Genomic DNA, 25,000 nt, shown 5'->3' with positions numbered 1-25,000 from the left:
TAGAGCGGTGTTAGGGTTAGGGTTAGAGCGGTGATAGGGTTAGAGCGGGGTTAGGGTTAGGGTTAGAGCGGTGTTAGGGTTAGGGTTAGAGCGGTGTTAGGGTTAGAGCGGTGTTAGGGTTAGAGCGGTGTTAGGGTTAGAGCGGTGTTAGGGTTAGAGCGGTGTTAGGGTTATGGTTAGGGTTAGAGCGGTGTTAGGGTTAGAGCGGTGTTAGGGTTAGGGTTAGAGCGGTGTTAGGGTTAGAGCGGTGTTAGGGTTAGAGCGGTGTTAGGGTTAGGGTTAGAGCGGTGTTAGGGTTAGGGTTAGAGCGGTGTTAGGGTTAGAGCGGTGTTAGGGTTAGGGTTAGAGCGGTGTTAGGGTTAGGGTTAGAGCGGTGTTAGGGTTAGGGTTAGAGCGGTGTTAGGGTTAGAGCGGTGTTAGGGTTAGAGCGGTGATAGGGTTAGAGCGGGGTTAGGGTTAGGGTTAGAGCGGTGTTAGGGTTAGAGCGGTGTTAGGGTTAGGGTTAGAGCGGTGTTAGGGTTAGGGTTAGAGCGGTGTTAGGGTTAGAGCGGTGTTAGGGTTAGGGTTAGGGTTAGAGCGGTGTTAGGGTTAGAGCGGTGTTAGGGTTAGGGTTAGAGCGGTGTTAGGGTTAGAGCGGTGTTAGGGTTAGAGCGGTGTTAGGGTTAGAGCGGTGTTAGGGTTAGAGCGGTGTTAGGGTTAGAGCGGTGTTAGGGTTAGAGCGGTGTTAGGGTTAGGGTTAGAGCGGTGTTAGGGTTAGGGTTAGAGCGGTGTTAGGGTTAGAGCGGTGTTAGGGTTAGAGCGGTGTTAGGGTTAGAGCGGTGTTAGGGTTAGGGTTAGAGCGGTGTTAGGGTTAGAGCGGTGTTAGGGTTAGAGCGGTGTTAGGGTTAGGGTTAGAGCGGTGTTAGGGTTAGAGCGGTGTTAGGGTTAGAGCGGTGTTAGGGTTAGAGCGGTGTTAGGGTTAGAGCGGTGTTAGGGTTAGAGCGGTGTTAGGGTTAGGGTTAGGGTTAGAGCGGTGTTAGGGTTAGAGCGGTGTTAGGGTTAGAGCGGTGTTAGGGTTAGGGTTAGAGCGGTGTTAGGGTTAGGGTTAGAGCGGTGTTAGGGTTAGAGCGGTGTTATGGTTAGAGCGGTGTTAAGGTAAGAGTGGTGTTAGGGTTAGGGTTAGAGCGGTGTTAGGGTTAGAGCGGTGTTAGGGTTAGAGCGGTGTTAGGGTTAGGGTTAGAGCGGTGTTGGGGTTAGAGCGGTGTTAGGGTTAGGGTTAGGGTTAATGTACACCTCCCCTCCCCCCTCCCACACATACGTGCTAAAGAAGCTAAATGTGCTAAAGTCAAAAACATGACCTTTGAACTCTGTTTATATTCCAACAGTGATCTGAGCAACAACCAGATCAGCAGCATTGAGGAGAGGATCTGTGACGGCCTGTGTCACCTGAAACAGATGTGAGACTTTTGGTTCAAGAGCCCTAACCCTAACCCACTGAGAACAAGTCCGGATGTGGTCGATGGGAACACTAAACATAAAATTATAATAGAGGACATATCAACATAACAATATAATAAAGGACATATCGACATAACAATATAATAAAGGACACCTCCCCCTGTGTCTCCCCCCTCTTCCCAGTGACCTCAGTGGTAACCTCCCCCTGTGTCTCCCCCCTCTTCCCAGTGACCTCAGTGGGAACCCGTTCGAGTGCGACTGTAAGCTGTACCGTCTGGTCAGCTGGCTCCAGGACAAGGGGCTGCGGGTTCAACGCCCGGACGCCATGCTCTGCCACCAGCCGGCCGACCTCCGCGACCAGCCGCTTCTCAACGTCAGCCTGCTCACCTGTGGTGAGGAACGCACGCACACACACACACAGCACGCACACACACACACACCACGCACACACAGCACAAACACTCCATGCACACACGCAGGCAGCACTCTCTCGTACGCATGCACACAATGATGTGGCTGACCCCTGACCCCAGGGGTGAACTACGCTGGCTGCCTGGAGGACCGCAGCAGCGGGGCCGGCCGCACCGAGCTGGTCATCTTCTCCTCCTCGTCCTCCAAGCCGGGGAACTTCTCCCGGGGCGCCTGTAACAGCGTGTGCTTTGCTGCATCGCAGCGCTACGGCGGGCTAGGCGCGCGCCGCGAGTGTCTCTGCAGCAACAACCCCCGGCCCAACTTCATCAGTGAATCACAGTGCTCGGCCGCCTGCACCGACCCCGCCGTCATGAAGGTTAGTTACCCCTAGTTAGCACCGACCCGCCGTCATGAAGGTTAGTTACCCCTAGTTACCACCGACCCACCGTCATGAAGGTTAGTCACCCCTAGTTAGCACCGACCCGCCGTCATGAAGGTTAGTTACCCCTAGTTAGCACCGACCCACCGTCATGAAGGTTAGTCACCCCTAGTTAGCACCGACCCGCCGTCATGAAGGTTAGTTACCCCTAGTTAGCACCGACCCGCCGTCATGAAGGTTAGTCACCCCTAGTTAGCACCGACCCACCGTCATGAAGGTTAGTCACCCCTAGTTGTCACGGCTTGGTACACAGGAAACTAGGGTGACTCAAGTGCGAAGCAAAAACAGGATTAGTGTAAGGTATTTATTCCTCATTAATAAAGTTCCAAAAGCTCAGAAGATCCAAAACACAAAACACAAAGTCCAAGTAATCCAAAAGGCAAAAACACAAAAAACTCAGTCCAACAATCCAAAAGGGCAAAAACACAATCAAAGTAAATCCAAAGGGTAATCCAAAACTCAGAGTATGGGAACAGTCCAGGGTCAAACAACAAGAAATCCAAAACGTAGAGTTCAAGACCAAGGTCTACTCACATGGGTTCAGTGAAGAATCAACAGAGACAGAGTGAAAGAACCAGGCTTAAGTACTGTGAGACAAACACGGCGGAACCAATCACATGACTAATTAACAGGGCCAGGTGAGTCTGCTCAACAATCGACATTAGGTGGAAACAACACAGAGAACAGAAAGACAGAATTGGCGCCATCTAGTGGTCTAAGACACAATAGCCCAACATTATGACAGAATCTCCCCCTCTAGGAACGCCTCCTGGCGTTCCCAGGACGATCAGGATGCTGTTGGTGAAAGTCTCTGATCAGGGTCTTGTCGACAATATTCCGAGAAGGAACCCATGAACGTTCTTCAGGGCCGTAGCCTTCCCAATCCACCAAGTACTGGACCGACCTCTGGACCCGACGGGAGTCCAGCAGCTGATTCACCGTGTAGACTGGTCCACCATCAACCATCCGGGGTGGAGGAGGGGGCTTGAGGGCAGGGGCAAAAGGGGAGGTAAGCACGGGTCTCAAACGTGAAACATGAAAAGTGGGGTGGACTTTCATGGACCGGGGCAGTTGGAGTCTGTAGGCGACTGGATTAACCCAGTGGGTAATCTTGAAAGGGCCAATGTAGCGTGGGGCAAGCTTACGGGACTCCACCCGTAACGGTAGATCCTTGGCGGACAGCCAGACCTTCTGTCCCGGGCGGAAGATAGGAGCCGGTGTCCGGTGACGGTTCGCTTGCACCTGGTTCCGTTTGGCAGTGTGAAGCAGTGCCTGACGAACCCTTTTCCAGGTTTGTCTGCACCGCTGCACGAAATGCAGTGCAGACGGCACCCCTGCTTCATTCTCCTGCTCTGGGAACAAGGGTGGTTGGAACCCAAACTGGCACTGAAATGGGGATAGACCAGTGGAGGAGGACTGGAGGGTATTATGAGCATACTCCGCCCACGGCAACTTGGCGCTCCAAGATGAGGGGTTGTCAGCAACCAAGCTCCGAAGGGTGGCCTCCATCTCCTGGTTTACCCTCTCTGTCAGGCCATTGGACTGCGGATGGAACCCCGAGGACAGGCTGGCAGTGGCCCCTATGAGTCGGCAGATGGCTTGCCATATACAGGAGGAAAACTGGGGGCCTCTGTCCGAGACGATGTCCTGCGGCAGACCAAAAACTCGGAACACATGGAGAAAAACAAGCTTAGCGGTCTCAAGTGCAGATGGCAACTTAGGTAAAGAAATTATTCTGCAGGCCTTAGAGAACCTGTCAACAATAACTAAAATGACACTGTTACCTTCTGAGACGGGTAGGCCAGTCACAAAATCCATGCACAGGTGCGACCAGGGCCGACTGGGAGTTGGGAGTGGTAAGAGCAACCCTTGAGGACGCTGACGAAGGTCTTTGCTTCGGACACAGGTAGCACAGGTGGCAACGAAGTCCTTAACCTCCTTCTCCATCTCCGGCCACCAGAAGCGTTGCTTGAGGAACTCCAGAGTTCTTTGGGCACCTGGATGTGCTGTGAGATGCGAGGAATGGCCCCACTGGAGAACTTCAGACCATGCTCTTCTGGGAACAAACAGTTTACCATCTGGTGCAGGTCCCGGATCAGGATCCTGCTGAAGAGCCCGTCTGACAACGGTCTCGATTCCCCAACGGACAGGTGCAACAATTATCTTCGGTGGGATAATTGGCCCTATATCCTCTTCCCGGTTGTTAGGCAGAAACTGTCTGGATAGGGCATCAGGTTTTCCATTTTTGGAACCGAGTCGATAGGACAAGGTGAAGTCAAAGCGACCGAAGAATAATGCCCACCGAGCTTGCCGAGGATTCAGGCGTCTGGCTTGCTGGAGGTACTCCAGATTCCGGTGGTCCGTCCAAACCAAGAAAGGATGCTGGGCTCCTTCCAGCCAGTGGCGCCACTCTTCAAGCACCATCTTCACTGCCAGAAGTTCCCTGTCACCAACATCATACCTTGTCTCTGTGGGACTGAGGCGATGGGACAAAAAGGCACATGGGTGTACCTTCCCATCAGATGAGCGCTGAGACAAGACAGCTCCAATATCCACGCTGGAGGCATCCACCTTTACAATAAAAGGCAAAGAGGGATTAGGTACTGTCAGTATAGGAGCCGAAGAGAAGCGCTCCTTGAGTCTTCGGAATGCCTGGTCTGCATCCGGAGTCCATCCAAAAGGTGCTGCTTCCTTCTTGGTGAGAGCAGAGATAGGAGCAGCCACAGAACTAAAACCTCTGATGAACCTCCTGTAGAAGTTTGCAAACCCAAGGAATTGCTGGACCACTTTCACAGTCTTAGGAACGGGCCAGTCTCGCACCGCTTGAGTCTTCCTTGAGTCCATCAGAACCTGACCTTGTTTGATGATGAACCCAAGGAAAGCCACCTCGGTGACGTGAAACTCGCACTTCTCAGGTTTTACATACAAGTGGTTCTTTAAAAGTCTCTGGAGGACCTGACGCACATGTTGGCAGTGCTCGTGACGAGACTTGGAAAAAATCAAAATGTCATCCAAATAAACAAACACAAAAAGGTTAATCATGTCACGCAAAACATCATTTATCAGGGCTTGGAAAACAGCTGGGGCATTAGTGAGTCCAAAGGGCATCACTTGATATTCATAGTGTCCAGAGGGGGTGTTAAAAGCTGTCTTCCACTCATCACCTTGTCTGATGCGAACGAGGTGATAAGCATTGCGAAGGTCCAACTTAGAAAAAATGGTGGCCCCTTGTAGAAGATCAAAAGCTGTGGAGATCAACGGAAGGGGGTATCGGTTGCGTATGGTGATCTTGTTCAGACTCCTGTAGTCTATACAAGGGCGCAAACCACCATCTTTCTTCCCCACAAAGAAAAACCCTGCACCAGCAGGGGACGTGGAGGGGCGTATAAAACCAGTGGAGAGGGCATCCTTGATGTAGTCATCCATGGTCCTCCTTTCCGGCAAGGAGAGCGAGAAGATCCGACCACGTGAAGGACTGGATCCTGGCAAGAGTTCTATGGAACAGTCATAGGACCGATGGGGTGGAAGTTTGCAGGCCCTTTGTTTGCTAAAAACCTCCTTTATATCCAGATATTCTGTGGGAACGTTGCTTAGCTCGGAGGGATCTGGAGACTTAGACACAGGGGAAGGCCTAGAAAAAAGGCAGGTGGCATGGCAAGTTGGACCCCACTCAAGGATGGACCCCGTCGACCAATCAATATGTGGGTTGTGGCGGTTCAGCCACGGGAAACCCAGGACCACAGGAAATTCTGGGGAGTCAAGCAAATGCAAAGAGATACTCTCGTTGTGGTTCCCGACACGAAGGCGAAGTGGAGTGGTGGCTGAAGTAACCTTTCCATCACCAATAGGTTGGCCATCTAAAGCGGAAACAGAAAGCGGAGTCTCCAAGGCCTCTTGGGGAATCTGCAATCTTCGGACAAGGGCAGTGTCCATAAAATTTCCAGCAGCACCAGAGTCTAATAATGCCCGACAGGAGTGGCTTAGCCCTCCCCAGGCCAAGGTTACTGAAAGGTAGACTCCTGTGCCTGGGAGCTCGGGAGAACGAGTGACTCCCGTCACGGCCCTCCCAAGGCTGGACGGGGCTGGTCTTTTCCCAGGAGGTCGGGACAAAAGGCTCTGAAATGTCCTGATTGGCCACAATAGATGCACAATCTCTCCCTTCGTCTCCGATCCTTTTCCTCCTGAGAGAGGTGTGCTCGTCCAATCTGCATAGGCTCTGTCGTGTCCATGGGAGCAGGTTGGTTCCAGAGGGGAGTTATAGGTGTGGGTCGGCTCTGGAAGCTTGGCTGCTGGTCTGGTCCCGTCTACGCTCTCGGCGACGATTGTCCAGACGTATGGCCTGGGAGATGATGGACTCAAGATCCTTAGGACACTCAGTTGCAGCTAAACAGTCTTTCAGTGATTCAGACAAGCCATTTAAGAAAGTGGTAACAAGGGCCGTCTCATTCCAGCCACTCTCCGCGGCCAAAGTACGAAAAGAGATGGCGTAATCCGAAACCCGGTCTCTCCCTTGACGAAGGAGCAAGAGTTTCTTAGCCGCCTCTTGTCCTGAGGCAGACTGGTCAAAAATTTGCAGCATCTCATTAGTGAAAAGAATAATATCCGAACATTCTGGACCCTGTAACTGCCAGATTGCAGTGGCCCAGGCTAACGCCTTGTCAGTCAATAAAGTTATAATATAAGCTATCCTGGATCTAGCAGTAGGGAACGAAGTAGGTTGCAGCTCAAAAGTCAACTGGCATTGTGTTAAGAAACCACGACAAGCACCTGGGTTACCATTGTATCGTTGAGTAGGTAGCCGAGGTTCTGCACTAGGAGGTGGAGCTACCGGTTGAGGTGGAGCCGGCGGATCGGCGGGATAAGGCTGCCCACCTGGGTCTGGTGGATCCTGGCCACCGGGTAGAGTGGGGCTAGGACTCCCCGCTGACTGGACGAGTTGCTGAAGAAGGTGGTCATGTTGGGCAAGAGTCTGTTGTTGGAGAGCCAGCGCCTGTCCATGAGTATCCATAGTGGAACCAAAGCTATTGAGAGCTGCCATGATTTTTTCAAAGTCAGAGGCAGCAATAAACATAGTATCAGGGGCTCCTGCCGATGCTGTCGCTGGGTCAGTCATGGTTGAGTCTTCTGTCACGGCTTGGTACACAGGAAACTAGGGTGACTCAAGTGCGAAGCAAAAACAGGATTAGTGTAAGGTATTTATTCCTCATTAATAAAGTTCCAAAAGCTCAGAAGATCCGAAACACAAAACACAAAGTCCAAGTAATCCAAAAGGCAAAAACACAAAAAACTCAGTCCAACAATCCAAAAGGGCAAAAACACAATCAAAGTAAATCCAAAGGGTAATCCAAAACTCAGAGTATGGGAACAGTCCAGGGTCAAACAACAAGAAATCCAAAACGTAGAGTTCAAGACCAAGGTCTACTCACATGGGTTCAGTGAAGACTCAACAGAGACAGAGTGAAAGAACCAGGCTTAAGTACTGTGAGACAAACACGGCGGAACCAATCACATGACTAATTAACAGGGCCAGGTGAGTCTGCTTAACAATCGACATTAGGTGGAAACAACACAGAGAACAGAGACAGAATTGGCGCCATCTAGTGGTCTAAGACACAATAGTCCAACATTATGACACTAGTTAGCACCGACCCGCCGTCATGAAGGTTAGACTGGTTAGTTAACCCTAGTTACCACCGACCCCGCCATCATGAAGGTAAGACTGGTTAGTTAACCGTAGTTAGAACCCATCCCACCATCATGAAGGTTAGTTAACCCTAGTTACCACCGACCCTGCTGTCATGAAGGTTAGTTAACCCTAGTTACCATCGACCCCACCGTCATGAAGGTTAGTTAAGCCTACTTACCACCGACCCCGCCGTCATGAAGGTTAGTTAAGCCTAGTTACCACTGACCCTGCTGTCATGAAGGTTAGTTAACCCTAGTTACCACCGACCCCGCCGTCATGAAGGTTAGTTAACCCTAGTTACCACCGACCCCGCCGTCATGAAGGTTAGTTAACCCTAGTTACCACCGACCCTGCCGTCATGAAGGTTAGTTAACCCTAGTTGGCACCAACCCTGTCGTCGTGAAGGTTAGTTAACCCTAGTTACTACCAACCCCGCCATCATGAAGGTTAGTTAACCCTAGTTAGCACCGACGCCGCCATCATGAAGGTAAGACTGGTTAGTTAACCGTAGTTAGAACCAATCCCACCATCATGAAGGTTAGTTAACCCTAGTTACCACCGACCCTGCTGTCATGAAGGTTAGTTAACCCTAGTTACCATCGACCCCACCGTCATGAAGGTTAGTTAACCCTAGTTACCATCGACCCCACCTTCATGAAGGTTAGTTAAGCCTAGTTACCACCCACCCTGCTGTCATGAAGGTTAGTTAACCCTAGTTACCATCGACCCCACCGTCATGAAGGTTAGTTAAGCCTAGTTACCATCGACCCCACCGTCATGAAGGTTAGTTAACCCTAGTTACCATCGACCCCACCGTCATGAAGGTTAGTTAACCCTAGTTACCACCGACCCTGCTGTCATGAAGGTTAGTTAACCCTAGTTAACACCGACCCCGCCGTCATGAATGTGAGTTAACCCTAGTTACCACCGACCCTGCCGTCATGAAGGTTAGTTAACCCTAGTTGGCACCAACCCCGCCGTCGTGAAGGTTAGTTAACCCTAGTTACTACCAACACCGCCATCATGAAGGTTAGTTAACCCTAGTTGGCACCAACCCCGCCGTCGTGAAGGTTAGGCTTGTTAGTTAACTGTATTTAGCACCGACCCGCCGTCATGAAGGTGGGGTCACAGGCCAAGGTTTAGGCATTAGTCAACAAGGCTAACAGGGCACTGAGAACAGGGTTGGACTATGACTAAACAATGGTTAACTGTTCATTCATCTGTTGAATCACTGAGGTGACCATGGCTCACTGAGGATCTATTGTATTATCACATAATAATATTATATTATATGATAATATAGTATAATATTATTATGTTATTATTATATTATAATATTATGTTATAATATTATAATATATATTATAATATTATAATATTATAAACTGGGGGACACTCTTCTCGGTTAACAATGACAGTTTATCAGTGATATAAAAGATAACAAAACACACACAAGCACTTCAAGACTTTAACGAGGTACTAGTTAACAATGGTTAACTAGTTATCACCAGTAAATACAGGTGTAATTAAATTCATTTTGATTTGTATAGCCCTTAGTATATGCCAGTATCGTTCGTTTCCCCACAACATGCATATCTTACCACTGTGATGTAATGTTAGCCTCAGATTGCAGTCCCTCGTGCTACCTACTGTGCCTGCTAGCGTCCGTAACAACAGCTGTCCAGATCCACTCACTAACAGGACTGTGTGTAGTGTGACAGTGTTGCACTATTAGTGTGCATTCCTCTCCAACTTTACTTATTCTGCAGGAAAGCAGGACGTTAACAACATCCTGCTTTTCCTCCAATGACTTCCTCAACGAGTTTGTGTTCCCTGGGAAATAGATGTTGGAAGATTGTAAAAATGCTCCTGTAAAGTACAATGAGATATATCAATGTATTTTCTGTCACGGTTCTACACTGTTTAACAGCATCTTGTGGTGTGATAGGAGTGTCAACGATGTGAGTGATCTTTACGGTGAGATCTTTACGTGTGATCTTTACGGTGATATCTTTACGGTGTGATCTTTACAATGTGATTTTTAAGGTGTGCTCTTTACTGTGTCATAGGAGTGTAAAGGATGTGATCTTTACGGTGTGATCTTTACGGTGTGATCTTAACGGTGTGGTCTTTACGGTGTGGTCTTTACGATGTGATCTTAACAGTGGCGGGCTGTGCATTTCACACCTAGGCCTTCACTGGTGTCCTACATGAACTGATCCACCTCTTAACGCCATCATTATGACTCCACGGCTATAGAAACCATCAAAATTACACAGAAATGCAGTTTAACAGGGCGTTGCATCAGACAGGTATCTCATGTAGCAAGAAAGAATGCCATTGCTAAAGCAAGAAACCCAATTAGGACAATTCAACTATCTATTTTCACTGTAGCCACAGCCACCATACATACATCATCTCTAGCAAAAACGTCAATATTAACCTAATTAAATGACAAAAATATTAAAACGTTTGAATAAAATGCATTACTCACAAAAACTACTGATTATTTTTACGCAAAGTCCATCCTCCTTTCTTTCCTCAAGAAGAGTTTGATTACACTTTGATTATACAGTTTATCTGTGCGTTTCAGTTCCAACAACAAGTCCCTTTCTATCGCCATGGAGGCTGTAGGGGCATGCTGTCTCACTCTTACTCCTCTGTACTACTGGTTGGAGTCAACTAACAGCGTTTGCAACGCGAGCGAAAAGACAAGACAATGTTCCTTTGTTTTTAAATGTTTACTTGAAAGTCTTCAAACAAAATACAAGTCTTCACACGATATAAACTAGGGTCTTACGCACGGTCAAAAAACTGTGTAGCTGCCATCAATGTCAGACACCAAACTGAATTACGTTACGGCCGTTACCGTTATAACTATACAGTGATGTCATTACGTAAAAATCCCAAAACAGAGAATAACATATTTACCATTTATACCTCACTAAATTATGCATTTTAACAGTTTTACGCATTGTGAATTAGCATGAAATTACTATTAGCAGTTTTTAATCTTTTCAAACTAAATATTTATTATAAATCAATTATTGGCATATTGGCTCTTACAGAGGCTAATGCTAAAAGTCGAGTCTGTCCAGTCCTGTTTCTGGAGTGAGTTTTAATTCGCTACAGGGAATCGCTTTATTTATTTATTTATTATTCGCTTTATTTCAGTTTGTGCCTGTAGCTAACAATGCTTTGCTGGCTCTGACTAGTACCTCTCTGACCATCCAATCAAAGGATGTGAAAATACTGACGTCACTGGACGCCTGCTAGATGGCCTCGGTGTTGCCAACTCGAAATCTGATTGGTTAAAGCAACAGCGTCATTGCCACTTAATTTAAGCTACAGACGCCAGCACTATCGATTCTGAAGGCGTCAAGGCAGATTTCTTTGACCCTGGCAACACATGATGGCTGAAATATGATTGGATAAAAGCTCTAACATAAACATACACTAGTGGAAGCAGCGCAACCAAGAGAAAAGCTATGAAATGAAGAGAATAGACTATTGGAAATAATTTAATACATATTCATGGAAAAAAAAAATATTAAAACATAAGTTAGTGATTCTGATAGTGTTTAGGCCAGCAGAGAAGGCCTTGCTGGCCCTGGCAGCCCACCACTGGATCTTAACGCTGTGAGCTTTTCGGTGTGATCTTTACGGTGTGATCTTTACGTTGTGGTCTTTACGGTGTAGTTTTTACGTTGTGATCTTTAAGGTGTGATCTTTAAGGTGTGATCTTTACGGTGAGATCTTTTCGGTGTGATCTTTACGGTGTGATCTTTAAGGTTTGATCTTAACGGTTTGATCTTTATGGTGAGATCTTTACGGTTTGACCTTTACGATGTGATCTTTACAGTGTGCTCTTTACTGTGTCAGAGGAGTGCAAAGGATGTGATCTTTACGGTGTGATCTTTACGGTGTGGTCTTTACGATGTGATCTTAACAATGTGGTCTTTAGGGTGTGATCTTTACGGTGTGGTCTTTAAGGTTTGATCTTAACGGTTTGATCTTTATGGTGAGATCTTTACGGTTTGACCTTTACGGTGTGATCTTTACGGTGTGATCTTTACGGTGTGGTCCTTACGATGTGATCTTAACAATGTTATCTTTAGGGTGTGATCTTTACGGTGTGATCTTAACAATGTGATCTTTAGGGTGTGATCTTTACGGTGTGGTCTTTACGGTGTGATCTTAACAATGTGATCTTTAGGGTGTGATCTTTACGGTGTGGTCTTTACGGTAGGAGTGTCAGTGGACCCTGGCTGAGGACGTGTTCGTGGTCAACTTCAGCGTCACCTTGGACCCTCTGCCGCTGCTCAGCGTCCACCACTCCGCCCTAGTCTCATTGTCCTCCTCCGTCACCCCGGTAACGCTCTCCTGGGACTTCGGTGACCAGTCGCCGCGGGTAAACACCACGGAGACGGACATCACCATGGCAACCCATAAGTATGGGCTCCCCGGGCGTTACGGAGTCAGCGTCACGGCCTGGGCTGGACAGAAGGAGGTCTCAGATACATAATAATATACATTCCACACTATTTAAAAAAAAGACCTGTGATACAATTGTTGTTAGACATTTATTTTTGTTTCGTTGTTAACTTTCTTTCTTTTTATCTGTTTAGCACTTTGTAGCTCTGTTTAGAAAAGCGCTGTATAAATAAAGATTATCATTATTATTATTATTATTATTATTATTATTATTATTATTATTATTATACGCTATGCATGTGCATATATGCATGTTAGAGGTTTATTTGACTTAGCTACTATGTTAATATTTAGCTATTCTGGCTCTTCCCTCAATATTGGTTGTGTGCATGTGTTTCTGTGTGTGTGTGTGTGTGTGTGTGTGTGTGTGTGTGTACGTGGGGTTGTAGGTCACGGTGCGGCGGTCTCTGACGGTGACCCTCCCTCCCAGACTGGAGCTCCACTGTCCCGCTCTCGCCGTCGCCAATCAGCGCCTCGACATCCGATTGGTCAGCTGGGGCTCTGTGGGCGTGGCCGTCGACTGGAGCATCACCAAGGAAGGCCATCAGATCGCCAAGGGTACGAGAAGATATCCCTCCATCCGTCCCCACTGTGTCAATCCCGGAGGGGAGAGGAGAAGAGAGGAGAGAGAGCAGAGGAGACGAGAGAGAGGAGAGGAGAGGAGGGCATAGGAGAGAGAGGAGGGGAGAGGAGGGGGGAGGGGATAGGAGAGGAGAGAGAGGAGAGGAGGGGATAGGAGAGAGGAGGGGAGAGGAGAGAGAGGAGAGAGAGGAGGGGATAGGAGAGGAGAGGAGAGAGAGGAGAGGAGGGGATAGGAGAGAGAGAGGAGGGGAGAGGAGAGAGGAGAGGAGGGGATAGGAGAGAGAGAGGAGGGGAGAGGAGAGGAGAGAGAGGAGAAAGAGGAGAGGGGAGAGGAGAGAAAGCAGAGAGGAGGGGAGAGGAGAGGAGAGAGGGGATAGGAGAGAGGAGGGGATAGGAGAGGAGGGGATAGGAGAGGAGGGGATAGGAAAGAGAGGAGGGGAGAGGAGAGAGGAGGGGATAGGAGAGGAGGGGATAGGAGAGAGAGAGGAGGGGATAGGAGAGGAGAGAGAGGAGATGAGGGGATAGGAGAGAGAGAGGAGGGGAGAGGAGAGAGAGGAGAGAGGAGGGGATAGGAGAGGAGAGAGAGGAGATAAGGGGATAGGAGAGAGAGAGGAGGGGAGAGGAGAGAGGGGAGGGGAGAGGAGAGAGGAGAGGAGAAGAGAGAGAGGAGGGGATAAGAGAGGAGAGAGAGGAGGGGAGAGGAGGGGAGGGGAGAGGAGAGGAGAGAGAGGAGGGGAGGAGAGAGAGGAGGGGATAAGAGAGGAGAGGAGAGAGAGGAGGGGAGAGGAGAGAGAGGAGGGGAGAGGAGAGGAGAGAGGGGAGAGGAGAGCGAGGAGAGGAGAGAGAGGAGGGGATAAGAGAGGAGAGGAGAGAGAGGAGGGGAGAGGATAGGGAAGAAAGAAATCAAGTGTCACATCAGAGTCAGTTTGCGTCGGTGGGTGTGTGTGTGTGTGTGTGCTTGTTTGTCTCAGGTTGGATATTGTTCATTTCTGCGAACTGACCCACAAAAATGAGTAGCAAAAGAAAGGTTTGTATTCTGACTCAATAGCGTTTATTCACCTAAAGCAGCATTACTCATTGCGCGGCTCGCAAGCCACATGCGGCTCGCCAAGCCTCTATTTGCGGCTCGCATGGCGGTAAAAATATACAGTGATATGATCATGCAGTGAATACAGATATTTAAAAAAAACAATACAAACAATTATTTAAAAAATAAATCAACAGCGGCATTAAAAGGTGGAAATATAGCCTTGTCTAGAAAATATTTTTAAACTTGCTCGGCTCTACGCTGACAGCGGGGTTGCCAGATTGGCGGTTTTCCTGCATAATAAGAGAGAATGTGCTCTTTGGTTGGACTTATTCTTATTAACTTATTCTTCAATAGCTTCCATGTTATGTGACCCAGTGTCTCCACATTATTCCAGAAAATAGCACACAGTCACGCAAGTCTTAATTTTCCTCTCAAAGTGCACCAGATTGATGCATTCCAGGTTAAAAGGTACCAAATTTTCTTCCGGGGGAGCATGCCCCCGGACCCCGCTAAGGACCGGGTTCCCTCCACAGTTTCACAAAATTCTGTGGGAAACACTGCTTCAGGAAGGACATATTATTAAGCAGGCATACTTATTTATGACTGGATTTATAGCTTTTGATACTTTGCGGTAAAAATGGCTCTCCTGTTGACGTCGTCCTGTCAGTGCGGCTCTCCTGAAAAAAATAGTGAATACCACTGACCTAAAGAGTGATATTCTACTCCTCTAGTATGCTATGCAATAGTAGTATAGTATACTATTCCAGTATAATATACTATACCATTATAGTATACTATACTACTATAGTATATGTGCAGTACTACTAAACTGTACTACACCTGGACGCATGTTGTACATCCTGGCACTTAATGTACGCACTTATTGTATGTCGTATTTAGTTATAGTACTTAGTCGTGTAGCATCTTATCCTAGCTATCTTTGTTGTATGGAATGGAATGGGTTAAACTAGCGATTGTTGGTGCAGTATGGATGTTTATAGAACCAAGTGCAAAGCACTGACAGCGATATATCTTTTCACTTTCTTATGACAAATGTACTTATTGTAAGTCACTTTGGGTAAAAGCGTCTGCTAAACGTGCCATTAATGTAAATGTTAATGTACTATGGCCATGTTGGTCATTTCGGCGGAGAAACTAAAATCTAGAATTCTAGAATCTTGGAAAAATAAATGTTTCATTCCTTTTTCCAGGTGGCAGGTCATGTGACCTAAGGTCATGTGACTAAAGGGTTTTAAGTATCTGTTCACCTTCCAATCAGAGAGAAGCACATGATTCAAACATGAAGTATCAGACTTTGAATAACACCAAACCATCGCATACTGATATTGTCTGATGACATATGATAATGATATAATATCATAGATACTTTCCGATGTTATTTTATATTCATACTGTAGTACATCTTATCTCATGACCTTGTCTATATTTGAAGATGTTTATTCTTATCCCCTCCTACCTCACCGACCGGCAACAGTTCGTCTCGCTCTCTGGCCCCACATCCACCCTCTCTCCTGTCACGCAGGGGATCCCTCAGGGCTCAGTCCTCGGCCCCCTTCTTTTCATCTGCTACCTCTTCCCCCTTGGTCACATCATCCGCAACCTCAACCTGGACTTCCACTGCTACACGACACCCAGATCTACATCACCACCAAACCCACCCAAAATCCTCCCCTCACCCAACTCGAAACCTGCATCTCTACAATAAAAGCACGGCTGACCCTCAGCTCCCTCAAACTCAATAGTGACAAAACAGAGCTCCTCCTCATAGGCACCAAATCCACTCTATAAAAAACTGGACCCACACTCACCATCGACACCTCAACCATCACTCCCTCCCCCCTGGCCCGCAATCTTGGTGTTATCATGGACCTCACCCTCTCCTTTGATCCCATGTCAGCTCCATTGTTAAGACCTCCTACTTCCACCTCCACCGCATCGCCAAAATCAGACACTGCCTGTCCCCCCCTGCTGCTGAATCCCTTATCCACGCCTTCATCTCGTCCCGTCTAGATTACTGCAACTCCCTCCTCCCTGGCATCACCTCTCATTCCCTCCACAGACTCCAAATGGTCCAAAACTCTGCTGCACACCTTCTCACTCACACCCGGTCTCGTGAACACATCACTCCTGTTCTCTTCACTCTCCACTGGCTCCCCATCAAACAACGCATCAACTTCAAAAAATCCTCCTCCTGACTTTCAATGCTCCTCACCACCTGGCCCCGCCCTACCTGACCTCCTCATCCCCCATCGCCCCTCCCCAACCCTCAGATCCTCCTCCACTCTCACTCTGACCGTCAAACTTAAAACTTTCGGTGACAGAGCCTTCTCAAGAACAGCATCCCGACTCTGGAACTCTCTCCCCCAACCTGTCGGCGACTCTCCCTCGCTTCCCATATTCAAATCCTGTTAAAACCTGACCTCTTTTCCCAAGCCTTTGACCTCCCCTACCCATGACCACCTTATCCCTATCTATTATCACACTCCACCTTGCTTCTGTTCTTCCGCTTGTCTCCCTTGATTGTCCTCACCCTCTTCGTGTTTATGTCGCCGTCACTGTAAGCGTCTTTGGGTCACTGAAAAGCGCTATAGAAAAGTAATGAATTATTATTATTATTATTAGCAGTGATATTATTCTATCTCTCCCCAGCTGCCCCCTACTGCCCCCCGGACGGCCTGCCCCACGCCCCCCCCGCCCGCTGCTACCAGCTGGTCGCGGGGGAGGAGGGCTGGGCCGACGCCCGGAGACACTGCCTGGAGAGGGGGGGGGAGCTGGCCGTGGCCCGGGACGAGGGGCTCCCGGCCCCCGGCGTCACACAGTGAGTCTGAGGGGGAGAGAGGGAGGAGGGGGGAGAGAGAGGGGTGAGAGAGAGGAGGGGGGAGAGAGAGGAGTGAGAGAGAGGAGGGGGGAGAGAGAGGAGTGAGAGAGAGAGGAGGGGGGAGAGAGGAGTGAGAGAGAGAGGCTGTGTGTCTGAGGGGGGAGAGAGAGGGGTGAGAGAGGAGGGGGGAGAGAGAGGAGTGAGAGAGAGAGGAGGGGGGAGAGAGGAGAGAGAGGCTGTGTGTCTGAGGGGGGAGAGAGGGAGGAGGGGGGAGAGAGAGGCTGTGTGTCTGAGGGGGGAGAGAGGGAGGAGGGGGAGAGAGAGGAGTGAGAGAGAGAGGAGGGGGGAGAGAGGAGTGAGAGAGAGGCTGTGTGTCTGAGGGGGGAGAGAGGGGTGAGAGAGAGGAGGGGGGAGAGAGAGGAGTGAGAGAGAGAGGAGGGGGGAGAGAGAGGAGTGAGAGAGAGAGGAGGGGGGAGAGAGAGGGGTGAGAGAGAGGAGGGGGGAGAGAGGAGAGAGAGGCTGTGTGTCTGAGGGGGGAGAGAGGGAGGAGGGGGGAGAGAGAGGGGAGAGAGAGGCTGTGTGTCTGAGGGGGGAGAGCGGGAGGAGGGGGGAGAGAGAGAGAGGCTGTGTGTCTGAGGGGGGAGAGCGGGAGGAGGGGGGAGAGAGAGAGAGGGGGGAGAGAGAGAGAGGCTGTGTGTCTGAGGGGGGAGAGAGGAGGGGTCCTTTATCCGAGGGGGAGAGGTAGGGAGTATCAATGTCAAACAGGATTAATTTCGATTTAATATACATCATATTTCTTAACTTGATATACATCATATATGTTCATTTGTTGTAACCTTTATTTTTCCAGATAAAACAATTAAGAACGCTTTATTATTTTCAATGTTGATATGATCCAAGAGGCCCAACAAGAGTACAGATACAAATAACAAATACAAATGAAGGGATGTGTTTGTGTGTGTGTGTGTGTGTGCGCGTGTGTGTGTGTGCACGTGCGCTGATGCGAGTATGCGTGAGTGTGTGTTGCCTTAGTTGCCTTAGTTTTCACTTTTCAGTATCCACGCAGTCCATATTCGATTAAATTATGATTTCATTTAAAATCCAGTGTGCTCAGTAGTAGTTGATGCAAAAAAATTAGGCAAATACAAACATAGAAGCAAAATAAAATATAACCGCAAGTGCTGCTTAATGGGGTCCGAGCAAAATTAAAAGTCAAGAACACACTAATGGAAGATATATAAATATAACATATAATTGTCATATTTAAGGAAAGATGTTCCACTTATAACCCTGAACTTTCTGAAAATGTTTATTGATAAGCACACATTTCTCAAGTGAATTACGGGCTTTCTTCAAAGCATATACCTGAGTGGCAATGACAGAATTTCATTGTCAGCTTGTTCATAATGCTCTAATCAGGATTTGAACTCTCAACCTAAGAATCACCAGTACACGGCATTATCCCATTGAGCCACTGACATTCCTGAACTGCATGAAGCCTCATTCACATCGTGAAAATGTCGATTGATAAGCACACAACATCAAGAAAACTCCAAGCACACATTTCACAAGAGAATTAAGGGCTTTCTTGAGAGTACAGATCTCAAAATGTGCACTGTTAATGGTATCCACCTAATGATAGCCATATAGTAGATATACAATAACAAAATGGTCGTATAGACAAAATGGGTTGAGACTGTGGATGTTTGGCTTTTCTATGAAATTGTGGGGAAAGTAAACATTTTTAGAGCAGAAGACCAGGGTGAAAAAGATGCATCTGATTTTAGAGATTAATATGATGTAAGGTTTTTTAGTCCAGGTTAATCTAGTAAGGAGAAATAAGGCTAGGTCATATTTTTTTTAAATAGCGCCACCTTTGGGTGCAGTACCACACTTTGGGTTTATGGGTAGTGTGGGGTATTGGTATCCACCTAATAATGGTTGTATGTTTTTTTTATACGATATCAAAAGGGTCATAAAAGAAAAATGGGCTAACTGCTCCGACTTTATTGGCCAATAGTTCTCAAATGGAACAAAATAAAACAGATTCTGTTCGATGATTTTTGTGGGGCTTGGTCTAAACATTTTATGTGGCGATTTTGGTGAATTTTTGATTATTTTTGTTTCCTGTGAATCCTTTTATCGTATTTAGCTTTATTATGAAATGGGCATAAGACCCAGGGTTTTATAAATGCATCTGATTCTAGAGATTAATATTCTAAACAAATTTTGAGTTCAGGTCTATCTGGTGAGGAGAAATAAACCTAATTCATGATTTTTTACAATAGCGTCACCTTTGGGTTTATGGGTAGAGGGGGTAATTGGTAGCCATACCTGAAAATGTCAAGAGTTTTCGACTTACGTTATAGGCTGCAGTATGACTTTTACAGAATTTGAGGGGAAAAACGTTACAGAAACAATAGGGGGCCAAGCAGCTTTGCTGCTCGGACCCCTAATAAGACACAGACAGAGAGACAAGTACAACCTAACCCATGTACTGCCGTGTACTAACCCTAACCCCTAATAAGACACAGAGACAAACACAACGTAACCCATGTACTGCCGTGTACTAAACCCTAATAAGACACAGAGAGACAAACCCAACCTAACCCATGTACTGCCGTGTACTAACCCTAACCCCTAATAAGACACAGAGAGACAAACACAACCTAACCCATGTACTGCCGTGTACTAACCCTAACCCCTAATAAGACACAGAGAGACAAACACAACCCAACCCATATACTGCCGTGTACTAACCCCTAATAAGACTCAGACAGAGAGACAAACACAACCTAACCCATGTACTGCCGTGTACTAACCCTAACCCCTAATAAGACTCAGACAGAGAGACAAGCACAACCTAACCCATGTACTGCCGTGTACTAACCCCTAATAAGACTCAGACAGAGAGACAAACACAACCTAACCCATGTACTGCCGTGTACTAACCCTAACCCCTAATAAGACAGACAGAGAGACAAACACAACCTAACCCATGTACTGCCGTGTACTAACCCTAACCCCTAATAAGACTCAGACAGAGAGACAAACACAACCTAACCCATGTACTGCCGTGTACTAACCCTAACCCCTAATAAGACTCAGACAGAGAGACAAACACAACCTAACCCATGTACTGCCGTGTACTAACCCTAACCCCTAATAAGACTCAGACAGAGAGACAAACACACATGCACCTAACATGCAGCAATCTTGGAATTCTTGGAATTCTTGGATTTCGCGTACACTTCTGCACGTTTGATATCCATCATATATGTTTATTTGATACATATCATATATTTTAGTTTAAAATACATCATATATCTTATTTGATATTGATAATAGATCTTCTTATACTCTATGTCAGGGATGGGCAGCTTTGATAAAAGGGAGGGCCACACAAACTTTCACCTCACTACCAGAGGGCCACACAAATTTTCACCTCACTACCAGAGGGCCACGTATATCAACATGCACTTTCACCATTATAACCTTGTCACTTAATTGGCCTACTAAAGCTAACTAATTTAATAAATAGAACAAATATACTGGCAATCAAAGTTTATTATACCAATTTTCAAACATTACAGACAATTTGGCTCTTTCAGTCAGGAACACATGACCCAAACAAGGCTCACTAGTGGGCCAACATTTCAAACATTTCAATTTACATATTTATTTTTTAAGAACAATCCATATTCCAACAATAACATTTATATTTTCATAAGAAAAATCAGCATTTCACCATGGGTGAGTAGTGAACTTTACACATAAAGAAAAAATCCACATTCTTTGAATATATTATTTCAGTGCAATGGGGTCTCAAACAATTGTCTAATATTGCAACAAAAACCAAAACATATCTATCTCTAATAGTGCAATTCTAAAAAAAAAATTGTTACCTCTGTAAAGTCCTGTCTTAATGAGACACTTGTGGCCTCTCCTGCTGGCGCACAATAGACTGAATGTCAATCTCATTATTGGTGCATCCAATCTGCATGAGCTGGAAGAGTGTCTCATCGGTCAGTCGGTTTCGTTCTTTGGACTTGATGTTCTTCATCATTGAGAAGTTGCTCTCGCAGATGTAAGTGCTCCCAAACATGCTGGCCATCGAAAGTGCAAAATCCCTCAGGATTGGAAATCGGGACTCTGGTAGCAGTCTCCAAAAGGAGATTCCCCTCTCGTTGCGGTTTGCTTGGAAAAACGGGTCTGCCTGTAGTTTGCACAGTTCAAGCTGCAGCTCAGGGGGCTGCTCGCTGACAGCAGCAGAGAGCGGGTCAGTGAACAACGCGATGCGTGGCTGCATGGCGTAGAAGTCTTGGAAGCGGCTCTTAAACTGCTGCTGCAGTTTTTCGATTTCTGCTTTGTACTTGGTTTGCATGGTTTCCTCGCATTCGGGAGCATCTTTGCGCATCTCTTCACATGAGGGGAAGTGTGCCAAATTCGGACGGTCGGATTGGAAGCCTTCTTTAAACAGGGCTAGTTTAGCATTAAACGCGTTCATGTGTGCATACAGATCCGACACAGTTTGGCCTCTTCCCTGCAACTGCAAATTCAGGGGATTGAGATGAGATGTGATGTCTGCAAGGAAGGCCATGTCACAGAGAAAATCAGTGTCCCTGAGTTGACTGCAGTACGCACTGGTGTCACATCGTATGCTCTCCTCGAGAAATACAGGGATTTCAGAGCGCAGCGCAAAAAACCTCTCCAAGCATTTCCCGCGGCTCATCCACCTTATCTCCGTATGCATCTGTAAATCCCCGTACGCCGCGCACACTTCATCCAAAAAGGCTACAAACTTCCGATGATTAAGAGACCTGTTTCCTCCTCGAATGAGATTGGTAACTTTCGTTACTAAATTCATGACATGGCTGAAGTTCATAGACTTGGCACAGAGGGCCTCCTGCAATATAAAATAAATTGGATTCACCAACATTGTAGTCATTATTTATTTTTAAATCTCACTAAGACAAACACATTGATAATTAGGGCTGCCTCACAGGCGAACAAACGTTAGTCGACCAGAAAGGACGGGAAGAGAAGTGGAATCTGTCTCAGATTAAAATCGTGACTTTTAAAGCACCAAATGACTTGCTTTAACGAGTTTCGTTAGTTTATAATTTTATGAATGATAAAATATAATTTCCAGGAGGCTGTTCAGTCAGAAAATAACGGATCATTAGTAAAAGCGTTTGCCCGGCCGCTCCGTGCCTGCCTCCGCCGCCGATCTCTGACAGCACCGCAAACCATTCGTCGATAACCGGAATAAAGTGGCAACGACTAGGAAAGTTTTTAGTTGGGGGCAGCCCTATTTATCACCGATAACAATAGCTGAAAATAACGTTACCAACCTGATGTATGATGCAGTGCAGTATTGGACAGTCAACGCCACTCTGTCTGAGAAGCCTGGCGAATCCAGTGCGTCTTTCTTGCATTGATGGCGCACCGTCAGCAACAACAGCTGATAGCTTGTCAAAGCCTCCGTGCTCACTCACAACACTTTCAACAGCGTTGAAAATGTCCTGTCCTTTGGTAGTGTCATGCAAAGACACCAGTTTCAATAACTCCTCATGCACTTCAAATGAACTGTTTACTGCTCGTGTGTAGATGAGGAGCTGGCTTACATCCATCACATCTGTACTCTCATCTAGCGCTAAGGAAAAGTACTTGCAGTCGTTCATGATTTCCCTGAGCTTTCCCTCGACATGATTTTGAATATCAAAAATTCTTCTGGTCACTATGCGTCGGGACAGAGAGACCGTTTCAAAGTTCTTAGCCATGCTGTCGTCTCCAAAAGCTTTCGCCATCTCAACTGCACATCGCTTCACCATTTCACCATCTGACAGGGGCTTCTTTGCTTTAGCAAGCTCAAGGGAAACAACATAAGATGCTTTCAGTGACGATTCCTGTGTGGTCGTGGCTTTGGTAAAAAAGCTTTGCTGACGGTGTATTTTTCGCTTGAGATCAGCAACGATAGCGGCTCTGGCAGCTCCGGTGTACTTGTCATACTTTTCTTTGTGCGTGGCGTTGTAGTGGCGGCTCAAGTTAAAATCCTTCATTGCCGATTTTTTGTTTCCAAGCACACTAAACACATGGGTTTTCCTTTGCAATCTGTAAAAAGATAATCTGTTTCCCATCTTGGCTGGAAAACGCGATTTTCTCCTTCTAGTTTTCTTTTTTGAGCGCTCATGTTTGTAAAATTCTTTTTTTTTTGTAAATCCCGCTAAAAGAGGTGAGGTCGACGTGGTAATTCCAAGACCATCCACTTGGCTACATACCTTTACATTTTCCGGGAGCGCCATCTAGCGGCTGACATAATTAATTACAGTTTGGTTCAAATGACGACTGAAAAAACAATAATATATACAAATGAACTCGCGGGCCGCACAAATTCGACCCGGGCCGGCAGTTGCCCATCCCTGCTCTGTCATGGTTTATTTGAGGGGGTCATAGAGTTGTTGACATTATCCACCCTACATTATTCCTCAATTATTCCTGAACCTCTCCATTCCTCCGGGCGAACCACAGAAACCTTGTTATGTACTGGGACCACCTCGTTATATAATGGGACCACCTCATTATGTACTGGGACCACCTCGTTATATAATGGGACCACCTCGTTATGTACTGGGACCACCTCGTTATGTACTGGGACCACCTCGTTATGTACTGGGACCACCTCGTTATGTACTGGGACCACCTCGTTATATAATGGGACCACCTCGTTATGTACTGGGACCACCTCGTTTTGTACTGGGACCACCTCGTTATATAATGGGACCACCTCGTTATACAATGGGACCACCTCGTTATGTACTGGGACCACCTCGTTATGTACTGGGACCACCTCGTTATGTACTGGGACCACCTCGTTATGTACTGGGACCACCTCGTTATATAATGGGACCGCCTCGTTATGTACTGGGACCACCTCGTTATACAATGGGACCACCTCGTTATGTACTGGGACCACCTCGTTATTTAGTTGGGCCACTAGCCGTTGGGTACCTTGTAACAGACGTCCCGTAACAGAGAACTCTGAGAGGAGAGTTGATGTCCCAATGATCTGACTGCACTCACAGAGAGGCATCGGTGAAAGCAAAGCCGAAATCAAAGCCGGACGGACGCACCAGCCGGAGGACCAGCGCTAAGCGGGCCTACATCTGCCAGTACAGCCCCCAGGGTAGGGCACGCACACAAACACACAGTCACTCACGCATACACACACACGCAAACGCACACACACACACACGCAAACGCACACACACACAGGCACTGGCACACAAGCATGCACACAAACACAAAAACACACGCTTGAGTATACTTCACAGGTTTCTGCATGGGTGATCAGCTTCTCGGACATCATGCGGTCTAGTGTTCTTTTGTGTCTCGTCGCTTTGAAGAATATTCCCATTAATGTCTTCAGGGCATTCTCCCTCTCTCTCTCTCTCTCTCCCTCTTGGTCTCTCTCCCTTTCTCTCTCTCTGTCTCTCTTTCTCCCTCTTGGTCTCTCTCCCTCTCTCTCTCTCTCTCTGTCTCTCTCTCTCCCTCTCGGTCTCTCTCTCTCTCTCCCTCTCCCTCAAACAGAGTGGAGAACAGGGAAGGGCAGGAGGCAAAGGCAGTGTGGATGGTCAATATTAGAGCGAGACTCTGGCTAGATTTTAGATTTTATAAACACATTAGAGACTTGGACGCTTTTAAACAGCTCTGGTGTTTCAATGACATTGTCTGTTCAGTCATTGATGAGGAGTTGGTGTTTGCACAAGCTTTCACTAGATAAGCTACTTTGCTGAACGTACTAGTGATCTTAAAGCACAAGAACTTTGGTTGAACTGTTGAAATGTAAAAACTAACATTATGTGAATAAAGTGCTTTGTTAAAAATCAAAAAAAAAAATCTCTCTCTCTCTCTCTCTCTCTCCCTCTTGGTCTCTCTCCCTCTCTCTCTCTCTCCCTCTCTCTCTCTCTCCCTCTCCCTCTCCCTCTCCCTCTCTCTCTCTCTCCCTCTCCCTCTCCCTCTCTCTCTCTTTCTCTCTCTCCTCTCGGTCTCTCTCCCTCTCCCTCTCTCTCTCTCTCTCTC

General features: G+C 47.1%; 1 protein-coding gene across 1 annotated transcript in view; it reads left to right on the top strand.

Annotated features, from left to right (window-relative positions):
• The window catches only part of pkd1a (polycystic kidney disease 1a), a 111,532-nt gene that overhangs the window by 17,075 nt on the left and 69,457 nt on the right, over positions 1–25,000 (top strand). The window contains exons 4-10 of the mRNA XM_079730424.1: positions 1,365–1,436; positions 1,666–1,829; positions 1,971–2,224; positions 12,223–12,483; positions 12,857–13,025; positions 16,750–16,918; positions 24,004–24,104. Of these exons, the coding sequence (XP_079586550.1) occupies positions 1,365–1,436; positions 1,666–1,829; positions 1,971–2,224; positions 12,223–12,483; positions 12,857–13,025; positions 16,750–16,918; positions 24,004–24,104 (1,190 nt within the window). The remainder of the gene's footprint in view (positions 1–1,364; positions 1,437–1,665; positions 1,830–1,970; positions 2,225–12,222; positions 12,484–12,856; positions 13,026–16,749; positions 16,919–24,003; positions 24,105–25,000) is intronic.

This window comes from Pollachius pollachius, assembly GCF_949987615.1.
Source record: "Pollachius pollachius genome assembly, chromosome: 2".
NCBI classification, from domain to species: domain Eukaryota; kingdom Metazoa; phylum Chordata; class Actinopteri; order Gadiformes; family Gadidae; genus Pollachius; species Pollachius pollachius.
This window is presented reverse-complemented; position numbering and strand designations above follow the sequence as displayed.